Source organism: Lissotriton helveticus, chromosome 11, assembly GCF_964261635.1.
Source record: "Lissotriton helveticus chromosome 11, aLisHel1.1, whole genome shotgun sequence".
Taxonomy (NCBI): domain Eukaryota; kingdom Metazoa; phylum Chordata; class Amphibia; order Caudata; family Salamandridae; genus Lissotriton; species Lissotriton helveticus.
The window spans coordinates 1,158,503,307-1,158,516,318 of record NC_136072.1 but is presented as its reverse complement, the minus strand read 5'-3'; the positions used below and the strand labels follow the sequence as shown (position 1 = coordinate 1,158,516,318).

General features: G+C 51.7%; 1 protein-coding gene across 2 annotated transcripts in view; it reads left to right on the top strand.

Moving 5' to 3' along the window:
* ULK1 (unc-51 like autophagy activating kinase 1) overlaps positions 1–13,012 on the top strand; it is a 235,814-nt gene that overhangs the window by 114,546 nt on the left and 108,256 nt on the right. For both annotated transcript variants that reach the window (XM_078667977.1, XM_078667978.1), the window contains 2 exons: positions 5,693–5,866; positions 9,837–9,910. In XM_078667977.1, the coding sequence (XP_078524103.1) occupies positions 5,693–5,866; positions 9,837–9,910 (248 nt within the window). The remainder of the gene's footprint in view (positions 1–5,692; positions 5,867–9,836; positions 9,911–13,012) is intronic.

The following is a 13,012-nucleotide window of genomic DNA, read 5'->3' as shown; positions in this document are numbered from 1 at the left end:
GGGATGGCCTTAGGTTCTTGGCTGGCCGGTCCTGACATTGAATTTAAAAGCCGCACCCAGCAGAGCTCTCAAGGTTAGAAAATGAATGGACTGAGAACAAATCTGCATATTCAGTCATGTCATAGGAAGTGACGACATCAGAGCCAACATAGGAATTTTCATAGAAATAATAAAACAACCAAAGTCTCTATAAAAATACAATATTATCTCCAAAACGTGAGTATGGTAGCGGGTTCTTGCCTCCATCACAGGGAGCAGTTGTGGGAGTGTCCCAAACCCCTGCAGCTGAAGGAGAGTGTAGATTCTGGTTGTAGCCCTGGTCAGCAGGTGTGACATTCAGCCTCCTGTGGGTGAGAACTCAACCTGACCTCCGGAGGTGTAAGTCTCACGCGCAGTGCGTGACACTCGAGGCCTCCAGTCAGATGGGTCCATGCTGCAAATGTACGTGGGTGTTGGTCGAGTTGGAGATCTGGTGATTCAGTGTGTCAATAATTGATATGATCAAATTACGTTCATGGAATCCACCTGCCTTTCGAAAGGGCGAGGCATATGGCCTGCTTCTCGCACCTCCTGAACCGCGCATGCGCAGCCCTGACGCGAAGCGTTGTTGTTGCGCTGCCTCGTCTCTTGAGGAGAAAGTGCTTGAGGCCAAGTCAGGCCATGTGGAACAAGCAAGCAAAGGCCTGGCTGCGCAGTCATCCTCAGTGCTGCTGACTCATTTCTTGCTTCATCATTTTTCCATTTTTTTCCTCTGTTGAAAATTGGATTGTATTATACTATGGCATTTGTATAGCACCTAATTCCCCAGTGTGCAGCACTGGAGTTCTTATCCCCACGGGTAGCACGCTGCATGCACTGTGTGGTTGTAGGTATGTAGGGAGCTGAAGTGCTTATCCACACGGGTAGCACGCTGCATGCACTGTGTGGACGTGTGGTTGTATGTATGTCGGGCGCTGAATTGCTTATCCACACGGGTAGCGCGCTGCATGCACTGTGTGGGCATGTGGTTCTATGCATCTAGGGCGCTTAAGTGCTTATCCACAATGGTAGCACGCTGCACTCTGTCGGCGTGTGGTTGTATGTAGGGGGCTGAAGTGCCTATCCACACGGGTAGCATGCTACACCGCTCTGTTGTATGTTGGGATCTGAAGTGCCTGTCTACATGGGTAGCACGCTACACCGCTCTGTTGTATGTTGGGATCTGAAGTGCCTGTCTACATGGGTAGCACGCTACACCGCTCTGTTGTATGTTGGGATCTGAAGTGCCTGTCTCCATGGGTAGTGCACTACACCGCTCTGTTGTATGTTGGGATCTGAAGTGCCTGTCTACATGGGTAGCACGCTACACCGCTCTGTTGTATGTTGGGATCTGAAGTGCCTGTCTACATGGGTAGCACGCTACACCGCTCTGTTGTATGTTGGGATCTGAAGTGCCTGTCTCCATGGGTAGTGCACTACACCGCTCTGTTGTATGTTGGGATCTGAAGTGCCTGTCTCCATGGGTAGCACGCTACACCGCTCTGTTGTATGTTGGGATCTGAAGTGCCTGTCTCCATGGGTAGCACGCTACACCGCTCTGTTGTATGTTGGGATCTGAAGTGCCTGTCTCCATGGGTAGTGCGCTACACCGCTCTGTTGTATGTTGGGATCTGAAGTGCCTGTCTACATGGGTAGCACGCTACACCGCTCTGTTGTATGTTGGGATCTGAAGTGCCTGTCTACATGGGTAGCCCGCTACACCGCTCTGTTGTATGTTGGGATCTGAAGTGCCTGTCTACATGGGTAGCACGCTACACCGCTCTGTTGTATGTTGGGATCTGAAGTGCCTGTCTCCATGGGTAGTGCGCTACACCGCTCTGTTGTATGTTGGGATCTGAAGTGCCTGTCTACATGGGTAGCACGCTACACCGCTCTGTTGTATGTTGGGATCTGAAGGGCCTGTCTACATGGGTAGCACGCTACACCGCTCTGTTGTATGTTGGGATCTGAAGTGCCTGTCTACATGGGTAGCACGCTACACCGCTCTGTTGTATGTTGGGATCTGAAGTGCCTGTCTCCATGGGTAGTGCGCTACACCGCTCTGTTGTATGTTGGGATCTGAAGTGCCTGTCTACATGGGTAGCACGCTACACCGCTCTGTTGTATGTTGGGATCTGAAGTGCCTGTCTCCATGGGTAGTGCACTACACCGCTCTGTTGTATGTTGGGATCTGAAGTGCCTGTCTACATGGGTAGCACGCTACACCGCTCTGTTGTATGTTGGGATCTGAAGTGCCTGTCTCCATGGGTAGTGCACTACACCGCTCTGTTGTATGTTGGGATCTGAAGTGCCTGTCTACATGGGTAGCACGCTACACCGCTCTGTTGTATGTTGGGATCTGAAGTGCCTGTCTCCATGGGTAGTGCACTACACCGCTCTGTTGTATGTTGGGATCTGAAGGGCCTGTCTACATGGGTAGCACGCTACACCGCTCTGTTGTATGTTGGGATCTGAAGTGCCTGTCTCCATGGGTAGTGCACTACACCGCTCTGTTGTATGTTGGGATCTGAAGGGCCTGTCTACATGGGTAGCACGCTACACCGCTCTGTTGTATGTTGGGAACTGAAGTGCCTGTCTACATGGGTAGCACGCTACACCGCTCTGTTGTATGTTGGGATCTGAAGTGCCTGTCTACATGGGTAGCACGCTACACCGCTCTGTTGTATGTTGGGATCTGAAGTGCCTGTCTCCATGGGTAGCACGCTACACCGCTCTGTTGTATGTTGGGATCTGAAGTGCCTGTCTCCATGGGTAGTGCGCTACACCGCTCTGTTGTATGTTGGGATCTGAAGGGCCTGTCTACATGGGTAGCACGCTACACCGCTCTGTTGTATGTTGGGATCTGAAGTGCCTGTCTCCATGGGTAGTGCACTACACCGCTCTGTTGTATGTTGGGATCTGAAGGGCCTGTCTACATGGGTAGCACGCTACACCGCTCTGTTGTATGTTGGGATCTGAAGTGCCTGTCTACATGGGTAGCACGCTACACCGCTCTGTTGTATGTTGGGATCTGAAGTGCCTGTCTCCATGGGTAGCACGCTACACCGCTCTGTTGTATGTTGGGATCTGAAGTGCCTGTCTCCATGGGTAGTGCGCTACACCGCTCTGTTGTATGTTGGGATCTGAAGGGCCTGTCTACATGGGTAGCACGCTACACCGCTCTGTTGTATGTTGGGATCTGAAGTGCCTGTCTCCATGGGTAGTGCACTACACCGCTCTGTTGTATGTTGGGATCTGAAGGGCCTGTCTACATGGGTAGCACGCTACACCGCTCTGTTGTATGTTGGGATCTGAAGTGCCTGTCTACATGGGTAGCACGCTACACCGCTCTGTTGTATGTTGGGATCTGAAGGGCCTGTCTACATGGGTAGCACGCTACACCGCTCTGTTGTATGTTGGGAGCTGAAGTGCCTGTCTCCATGGGAGGGAGGGGCTTAGGCTACGCCCACGTGCCGAGCTATCCTGAGTACAGCGTTTGATTGGGCAAGCCTTGGGTGCTTCCACTGGGAAGGGGCTTGGTTTGCATGTTTTTGTCTTTGTGGGAAAGCGCATGCTCCTACAGCTGAGGTGTGTTAGTTCTGCTCACAAGCCAATGGTGAAGGCTGTAAACCTGCTCTGTTAAGTATGAAAAGTTGTGATAAAGGCAGTGGACCTGGGATATTGTGAAGCGCATATGTTAAACTAATACGCATTTAGGGGTGGGTTGCTGTCTCATAGGTTCCCTTAGTAGGCAAAGATGTAGGTGTTGGTTACCACCTCTGAAAAACTCTGGGATAGAAGGTTTGCACTGTGAAAATCCTCATTAAATCCTCCTAGGAGAGAGAGTATTTTGTTTTGCCAACTGTACTTTTGTGTATATTCGTCTTCTTCTGATTGTATACCTGATGGGTGTCTTGTGGGAAAGCTTCTGGTCACTGCAGCAGCCATGATGACAATGAAAAAACCCATAAGCATGATGGGATCACTGGACAATGCCATAAGCCTGATCTGTTTATTATGGAAAGCGATGGCAAAGGAAGTAGGCCTGGCTCATTCATGGTGAAAAGTGTTTGTTAAATCTATGGATTGTTATAAGTCTGCATTGCAGGCTGTAGAGAGGTCCTTTGATACATGGTGTCGGTTTTTGTAGTTCTTATTAGGCCTTTTTATAAGGATTTTATATTGACAGCTGTAATTTTGTACATATTTGTAATGTTATTGCTGAATATCTGGTGGTTGTCTTGTGTGAAACTTATGCTCACAAAGCAGGTCTTAGTCGGTTGTGACGACAATCCTGTGATGATGGTGTTTGCCCTGATTGGTTCGTTGGGCCCTGTTATGTCAGATGTCGTAGGTCCGATCTGTTCAATATGACATTTTGCACAAAGGCAGAATGTTCGATTGTTTTATGATGAAGTCAAAAGCCTTTAAGGGTGAATTGTTTTTGCACCATGCTAAAGCCTGCATGCATGTATTTTGTTGCATGCCGTCTAGCGGATTAACTTAGCAGGAAAGGAGTTTGATGTTAGACAAGTTCTATGAAAAATTCTAGGTGTAGAAATTTTGCACTTTTATAATTTTAGCCAGAATCTCTTTGAAAGGCCTGACAAGCCACAATGAAAGTTTAAAACAAAACGGCCACCAGCTGCAATGTTTAATATTATTTGTTATTGCTAGCAAACTTTCCTTTTTCTACTTCTATTCTTTAATTTTTTTTGCGTATGGTGCTGAGTTTGAGGCTATGTTTGTTATGTTATGTTATTGCGTGTTTTGTATAGCGCTCAGCTACTCCGAGGAGTGTCCCGGCGCTTCTAACCTGATGCGGAGCGGGGCAGGTAGAGGAAGACCAGATCTACTGAATGAAGAGCCAAGATTTCAGATCTTTCCTAAAAGCTAGCAATGTGACAGTCTTTCTCAAGAGTGCTAGGCAAGGAATTCCACAGTTGTGGTGCCATGCGTCTGAAAGAACAGCCTCCAATACGGGCACGCCGAATACTAGGAAAGGCGGCCAAGGCCGCCGTTCCTGGTTTTCGGCGTGCCCGTATTGGAGGCCGTTTAATATGTTTTATTGTGGTTATGTAAGTGGAGAAATGCACGAAGAAGTTTGCGGCAGAATTAATAACTTCATGGATGAGTGACTGCATGTATGATAACTTACTGAGTGTCCTAAAGCCATCCATGAAGAGGCAGTTTCATTTATAAGCCAGGCCTATTGGAACTGCCAGTGCTTATTTGTCATTGTAGGATGTCGGTGCTCAGGGCATGTGACTATTTGGGACCAGCACGCTGGACTCTCTTAGAGTCGTCCAGTGACGAGCAGTATGTGACAGATCTCTTGCTAAAAAGCTCCCCCAATCCTCAGCCCAGCCCCACTCTACAAGACAGCCCCAGTATCACTGCAGGAACGTGTTCCAGAGATGCACTTCCAATGCTGGCCCCTCAGACTGACAGCTGTACAGGTTCTTCACAGACTGACAGTGTCATTGGGTTTCCACACCTAGTCGCAGCTAGTCCTCAGACTTACAGCGCCCCTTAATGTGATGGGTTGTGGGGGCTCCCGGTCTCGCTTTACATGGGCTGTTGAGTGCTTCTAACACCTCTAGCTTGCTTATGAACTATGGTCAGAAGTTATAGGTAGACCGTGCTCACCTTTTCACATGTTTCCATCCTACAGCGATGAGGACTCTCAGCGAAGACACCATCAGGCTCTTCCTTCAGCAGATCGCCGGCGCCATGCGAATCCTGCACAGCAAAGGTATCATTCACCGAGACCTGAAGCCTCAGAACATCCTGCTCACCTACACCGGGGGCCGCAAGTCCAACCCCAACAACATCCGCATCAAGATAGGTGAGCTCCTTTCCCAGCTGCCAGCCGCTGGGAGAAGGTATTGACCAGTCAACACCATGGAAGCTCTGTGTGGGCATCATATGCACCCTGCTTATCTTTTGGAGTCCCTACTCTGTCTATCGGCTCAAAGTACACTGAAGCCGGAGAAGCCTTGTAGTGCCTATGTTTTCAATGGTAAACCTCGTGTACACAAGGAAAGGTTGAACAGCTAGTGAAGCTTGGAGACTTGGTGTAAAGGGTGTCTGTGTACAGTGGTTACAAAACTCCCAGGGTGATGGAAAACCTCTGTCTGGGCTCTTGGAGAGAGGGTCCAGAGCTGCTGGTTAGAGCTAGTGCCAGGTGTGTCGCGGCTGTGTAGGCTTCCAGAATGACGGAGAGCCAGCCCTCCCTCTGCTGTTTGAACTCTCAGAGCTTTGAAGGACCAGGTTCTTCTGATATTTGAACTCTTAGTGGAGAAGTGTGGCTCAGTGGTTAGAGCGGCAGACCCTGATGCAGAGGTCTGGCCCGGGACCAGGGTTCAATTTCCGCCTTGGCGGGTCTTGGGCTCAAAAATTCCACGGACCTGATAATTCTTGCCTCGGTGCCTAGTCTAATCAAGAGTCCCACTCTGCGACTCTGGGCAATAGCTTGCTTAATCTCCACAACGGCCCCAACAGCGCTGCGATGCCTGGCTTCACCTTGGGGGTGCCCAGGAGTGGACACTTCACAGGGAAAGGCCAGGAAGGGTTCCTCATCGGTATTCGTACAAGAGCCGAGATGCCTCATGGGTGATTTGTGCGCTATACAAGTACCACTACATTTACATTTACATTTCACATTTTAGTGAAATAGAGAACCATCTCTCCTTCTGGAGGCAAGGAGAGCCTTCCTTGCCTCATGTGTACACTGTGAGGGTGATGGAGGGCCATCCTCGCCTCATCTGTACACTGTGCGGGTGATGGAGAGCCATCCTTGCCTCATGTGTACACTGTGCGGGTGATGAAGAGCCAGCCTTGCCTCATGTGTACACTGTGCGGGTGATGGAGAGCCATCCTTGCCTCATGTGTACACTGTGAGGGTGATGGAGGGCCATCCTTGCCTCATGTGTACACTGTGAGAGTGATGGAGGGCCATCCTTGCCTCATGTGTACACTGTGCGGGTGATGGAGAGCCCTCCTTGCCTCATGTGTACACTGTGAGGGTGATGGAGAGCCCTCCTTGCCTCATGTGTACACTGTGAGGGTGATGGAGAGCCAGCCTTGCCTCATGTGTACACTGTGCGGGTGATGGAGAGCCATCCTCGCCTCATGTGTACACTGTGCGGGTGATGGAGAGCCATCCTTGCCTCATGTGTACACTGTGCGGGTGATGGAGAGCCATCCTTGCCTCATGTGTACACTGTGAGGGTGATGGAGAGCCTTCCTTGCCTCATGTGTACACTGTGCGGGTGATGGAGAGCCTTCCTTGCCTCATGTGTACACTGTGCGGGTGATGGAGGGCCATCCTTGCCTCATGTGTACACTGTGAGAGTGCTGGAGAGCCCTCCTTGCCTCATGTGTACACTGTGAGGGTGATGGAGGGCCATCCTTGCCTTATGTGTACACTGTGAGGGTGATGGAGGGCCATCCTTGCCTCATGTGTACACTGTGAGAGTGATGGAGAGCCCTCCTTGCCTCATGTGTACACTGTGAGGGTGATGGAGGGCCATCCTTGCCTCATGTGTACACTGTGAGAGTGCTGGAGAGCCCTCCTTGCCTCATGTGTACACTGTGAGGGTGATGGAGGGCCATCCTTGCCTTATGTGTACACTGTGAGGGTGATGGAGGGCCATCCTTGCCTCATGTGTACACTGTGAGAGTGATGGAGAGCCCTCCTTGCCTCATGTGTACACTGTGAGGGTGATGGAGGGCCATCCTTGCCTCATGTGTACACTGTGCGGGTGATGGAGGGCCTTCCTTGCCTCATGTGTACACTGTGCGGGTGGCGGAGGGCCTTTTGTCTCTGGTGCATTGGTCCTCCCTACAGTAATGAGCTAAGTGTTCCTCTGGTGTGCTGACTCTTGGAGGAGTGAAATACCATGTGTCCCTCTGGTCTGTACCTTGTTCCTGCTGATGCTGTGGTTGATGTCATGTGATCTCTTGAGCAGTGCATTGTGGGAGTTCAAGATGCATAGGCAACCTAAACACGAGGTGCTCTCTGAATCCCTTTAATTAACGTTGTTCATGAATTACTAATGATTAGTATTACTATAGCGCGGTCCTTCCGTTGTTAGGGACTGTAATGTTCACTCAGCTAAAGTTCTTTTTCAGTCCAAAGCTCATCATTTGCGAAGTTGCACTATCATAGCGCCATGAATCGCTGCCTTTGACTGTGGCTGTTGTCGAACCACATTCACAGCCGTGGTGCCAAGCTCAGGACTGGCCTTTCGTTGTGATGAGGAAGGTGAGCTGGTCGCTTGGCAGGTTGTTCTACCTCTAATGCTTTTTACCATTTAAGCAGGTGATTGATCGGGTCAATAACCAATGAGGATATTGGCATCACCACTCTAAGGTAACGGAGACAGCCAAAAGCCTCAGATTGTCCGATACCATATGGAGGATCGGCCATTAACGGTCCATGTGTTTTATCATGATGAGGATTGGCCAGTATCCTCCATGTGCTTGAGACCATATGGAGGATTGGCCACCAGCCTTTGAGTGTTGAAGATCATATGATGAATTGGCCAATACCCCCATGTATTTGAGATCATATGGAGGATTGGCCAATACCCCCCATGTATTTGAGATCATATGATGAATTGGCCAATACCCCCCATGTATTTGAGATCATATGGCGGATTGGCCAATACCCCCATGTATTTGAGATCATATGGCGGATTGGCCAGTACCCCCATGTATTTGAGATCATATGGCGGATTGGCCAATACCCCCATGTATTTGAGATCATATGGCGGATTGGCCAATACCCCCATGTATTTGAGATTATATGGAGGATTGGCCAATACCCCCATGTATTTGAGATTATATGGAGGATTGGCCAATGCCCCCCATGTATTTGAGATCATATGGCGGATTGGCCAATACCCCCATGTATTTGAGATTATATGGAGGATTGGCCAATACCCCCATGTATTTGAGATTATATGGAGGATTGGCCAATGCCCCAATGTATTTGAGATCATATCACGGATTGGCCAATACCCCCATGTATTTGAGATTATATGGAGGATTGGCCAATACCCCCATGTATTTGAGATTATATGGAGGATTGGCCAATGCCCCCATGTATTTGAGGTCATATGGAGGATTGGCCAATACCCCCATGTATTTGAGATTATATGGAGGATTGGCCAATACCCCCATGTATTTGAGATTATATGGAGGATTGGCCAATACCCCCATGTATTTGAGATTATATGGCGGATTGGCCAATGCCCCAATGTATTTGGGATTATATGGCGGATTGGCCAATACCCCCATGTATTTGAGATCATATGGCGGATTGGCCAATACCCCCATGTATTTGAGATTATATGGCGGATTGGCCAATGCCCCAATGTATTTGAGGTCATATGGCGGATTGGCCAATACCCCCCATGTATTTGAGATCATATGGCGGATTGGCCAATACCCCCCATGTATTTGAGATTATAGGGAGGATTGGCCAATGCCCCCATGTATTTGAGATTATATGGAGGATTGGCCAATGCCCCCCATGTATTTGAGATTATATGGAGGATTGGCCAATGCCCCAATGTATTTGAGATTATATGGAGGATTGGCCAGGGATCAAGGTGTGTCCAGCATTGGATTAAGGAACCGGCCCGTCTCAGACAGGGGGTCAATGATTGGCATTGTGCAGGGGAAGGCTGCTCCATACCCACTTGTGGCCACTCCATGTGTGCTAACTGGGATCTGATGAAGATTGAACTCTGCGTAGTACATGGAGGTTGATGCATACATTTATTATTGTGCTCTTCTCTCTATTTCAGCGGACTTCGGATTTGCCCGATACCTGCAGACCAACATGATGGCCGCGACCTTGTGTGGCTCGCCCATGTACATGGTAAGTGGCCACCATCATCTTCCTCCCGCCTCCGCGAGGCGGCCTGAAGGCACCGAAGAATGGTATTAGCTCGACACAACTCTCTGAGAGGAAGGGAATAAACCCTGCACTTGTTATTCCTTCACTTGAGGTGACATTCACACAGCACCCTCTGGCTCTCCCACTACCATGGCACACTCACGGCCCTGTGGCAGAGGGGACACAGCACCCTCTGGCTCTCCCACTACCATGGCACACTCACGGCCCTGTGACAGAGGGGACAGAGCACCCTCTAGCTCTCCCACTACCATGGCACACTCACGGTCCTGTGGCAGAGGGGACAGAGCACCCTCTAGCTCTCCCACTACCATGGCACACTCACGGCCCTGTGACAGAGGGGACAGAGCACCCTCTAGCTCTCCCACTACCATGGCACACTCACGGCCCTGTGACAGAGGGGACAGAGCACCCTCTAGCTCTCCCACTACCATGGCACACTCACGGCCCTGTGGCAGAGGGGACACAGCACCCTCTGGCTCTCCCACTACCATGGCACACTCACGGCCCTGTGACAGAGGGGACAGAGCACCCTCTAGCTCTCCCACTACCATGGCACACTCACGGTCCTGTGACAGAGGGGACAGAGCACCCTCTAGCTCTCCCACTACCATGGCACACTCACGGCCCTGTGACAGAGGGGACAGAGCACCCTCTAGCTCTCCCACTACCATGGCACACTCACGGCCCTGTGACAGAGGGGACACAGCACCCTCTGGCTCTCCCACTACCATGGCACACTCACGGTCCTGTGACAGAGGGAACAGAGCACCCTCTAGCTCTCCCACTACCATGGCACACTCACGGTCCTGTGACAGAGGGGACAGAGCACCCTCTGGCTCTACCACTACCATGGCGCACTCACGGTCCTGTGGCAGAGGGGACAGAGCACCCTCTAGCTCTCCCACTACCATGGCACACTCACGGTCCTGTGGCAGAGGGGACAGAGCATCCTCTGGCTCTCCCACTACCATGGCACACTCACGGTCCTGTGACAGAGGGGACAGAGCACCCTCTGCTCTCCCACTACCATGGCACACTCACGGTCCTGTGGCAGAGGGGACAGAGCATCCTCTGGCTCTCCCACTACCATGGCACACTCACGGTCCTGTGACAGAGGGGACAGAGCACCCTCTGCTCTCCCACTACCATGGCACACTCACGGCCCTGAGACAGAGGGGACAGAGCACCCTCTGCTCTCCCACTACCATGGCACACTCACGGTCCTGTGGCAGAGGGGACAGAGCATCCTCTGGCTCTCCCACTACCATGGCACACTCACGGTCCTGTGACAGAGGGAACAGAGCACCCTCTAGCTCTCCCACTACCATGGCACACTCACGGTCCTGTGACAGAGGGGACAGAGCACCCTCTGCTCTCCCACTACCATGGTACACTCACGGCCCTGTGACAGAGGGGACAGAGCACCCTCTGCTCTCCCACTACCATGGCACACTCACGGTCCTGTGGCAGAGGGGACAGAGCATCCTCTGGCTCTCCCACTACCATGGCACACTCACGGTCCTGTGACAGAGGGGACAGAGCATCCTCTGGCTCTACCACTACCATGGCACACTCACGGTCCTGTGGCAGAGGGGACAGAGCACCCTCTACCTCTCCCACTACCATGGCACACTCACGGTCCTGTGGCAGAGGGGACACAGCACCCTCTGGCTCTCCCACTACCATGGCACACTCACGGCCCTGTGACAGAGGGGACAGAGCACCCTCTGCTCTCCCACTACCATGGCACACTCACGGCCCTGTGACAGAGGGGACAGAGCACCCTCTGCTCTCCCACTACCATGGCACACTCATGGTCCTGTGGCAGAGGGGACAGAGCATCCTCTGGCTCTCCCACTACCATGGCACACTCACGGTCCTGTGACAGAGGGGACAGAGCACCCTCTGTTCTCCCACTACCATGGCACACTCACGGTCCTGTGACAGAGGGGACAGAGCACCCTCTGCTCTCCCACTACCATGGCACACTCACGGTCCTGTGACAGAGGGGACAGAGCACCCTCTGCTCTCCCACTACCATGGTACACTCACGGTCCTGTGGCAGAGGGGACAGAGCATCCTCTGGCTCTCCCACTACCATGGCACACTCACGGTCCTGTGACAGAGGGGACAGAGCACCCTCTGCTCTCCCACTACCATGGCACACTCACGGTCCTGTGACAGAGGGGACAGAGCACCCTCTGCTCTCCCACTACCATGGCACACTCACGGTCCTGTGACAGAGGGGACAGGATTTCACAACTCAAACAGAGAAATGAGTCACCGAAGAGGGAACGCGGTGTGCTCGTCTCTACGCGAGGTAATGGCCTTTACCCCGCGAGAGGACAGCCAGCCTCCATCCCACACTCCCTGTTTGTTATCCCTGGGTCATTAGTTAAGCAAACTTTTCCTGGAAGCTGCTGGCCTTTGGTTTCCAGCTGGAGCTGAGCTGACTGCAGCTCGGAGTCCTTTTCTCCTCTTTGTTGTGAGTTTTCAGGGATCATGTCCCCTCCTTTCATCAGCCTCAGATAGAACTTCAGCGCTCAGTCTTCCGAGACTGCGCCCTTCATGTTGTGACAGAGACCGTGGCTCAGTTCCAATCACTTCCTTCCATTTTCTGCCCACTGCTGTGGCGTTAAGGTGTTAGTAGTGGCTACTACTGCAGTTCTTGGATGATCTGAGCCTTTCACCCCCTTGCCAGTTTGCCACCATTGAGGGTAGGATAAGTGATCTCACCTGAGGTGCTTCAAAGGAGCATTTGCAATTCCTAAAGAGAAGCAGGCCTCCTGCATTGCAAGGCAGGGCGAAGCGTTGTAAGGCAGGGCGAAGCGTTGTAAGGCAGGGCAAAGCGTATGGTAGAGCGAAGCGTTGTAAGGCAGGAGGAAGCATTGTAAGGTAGAGCGAAGCGTTGTAAGGCAGGGCGAAGCGTTGTAAGGCAGGGCGAAGCGTTGTAAGGCAGGGCGAAGCGTTGTAAGGCAGGGCGAAGCGTTGTAAGGCAGGGCGAAGCGTTGTAAGGCAGGGCGAAGCGTTGTAAGGCAGGGCGAAGCGTTGTAAGGCAGGGCG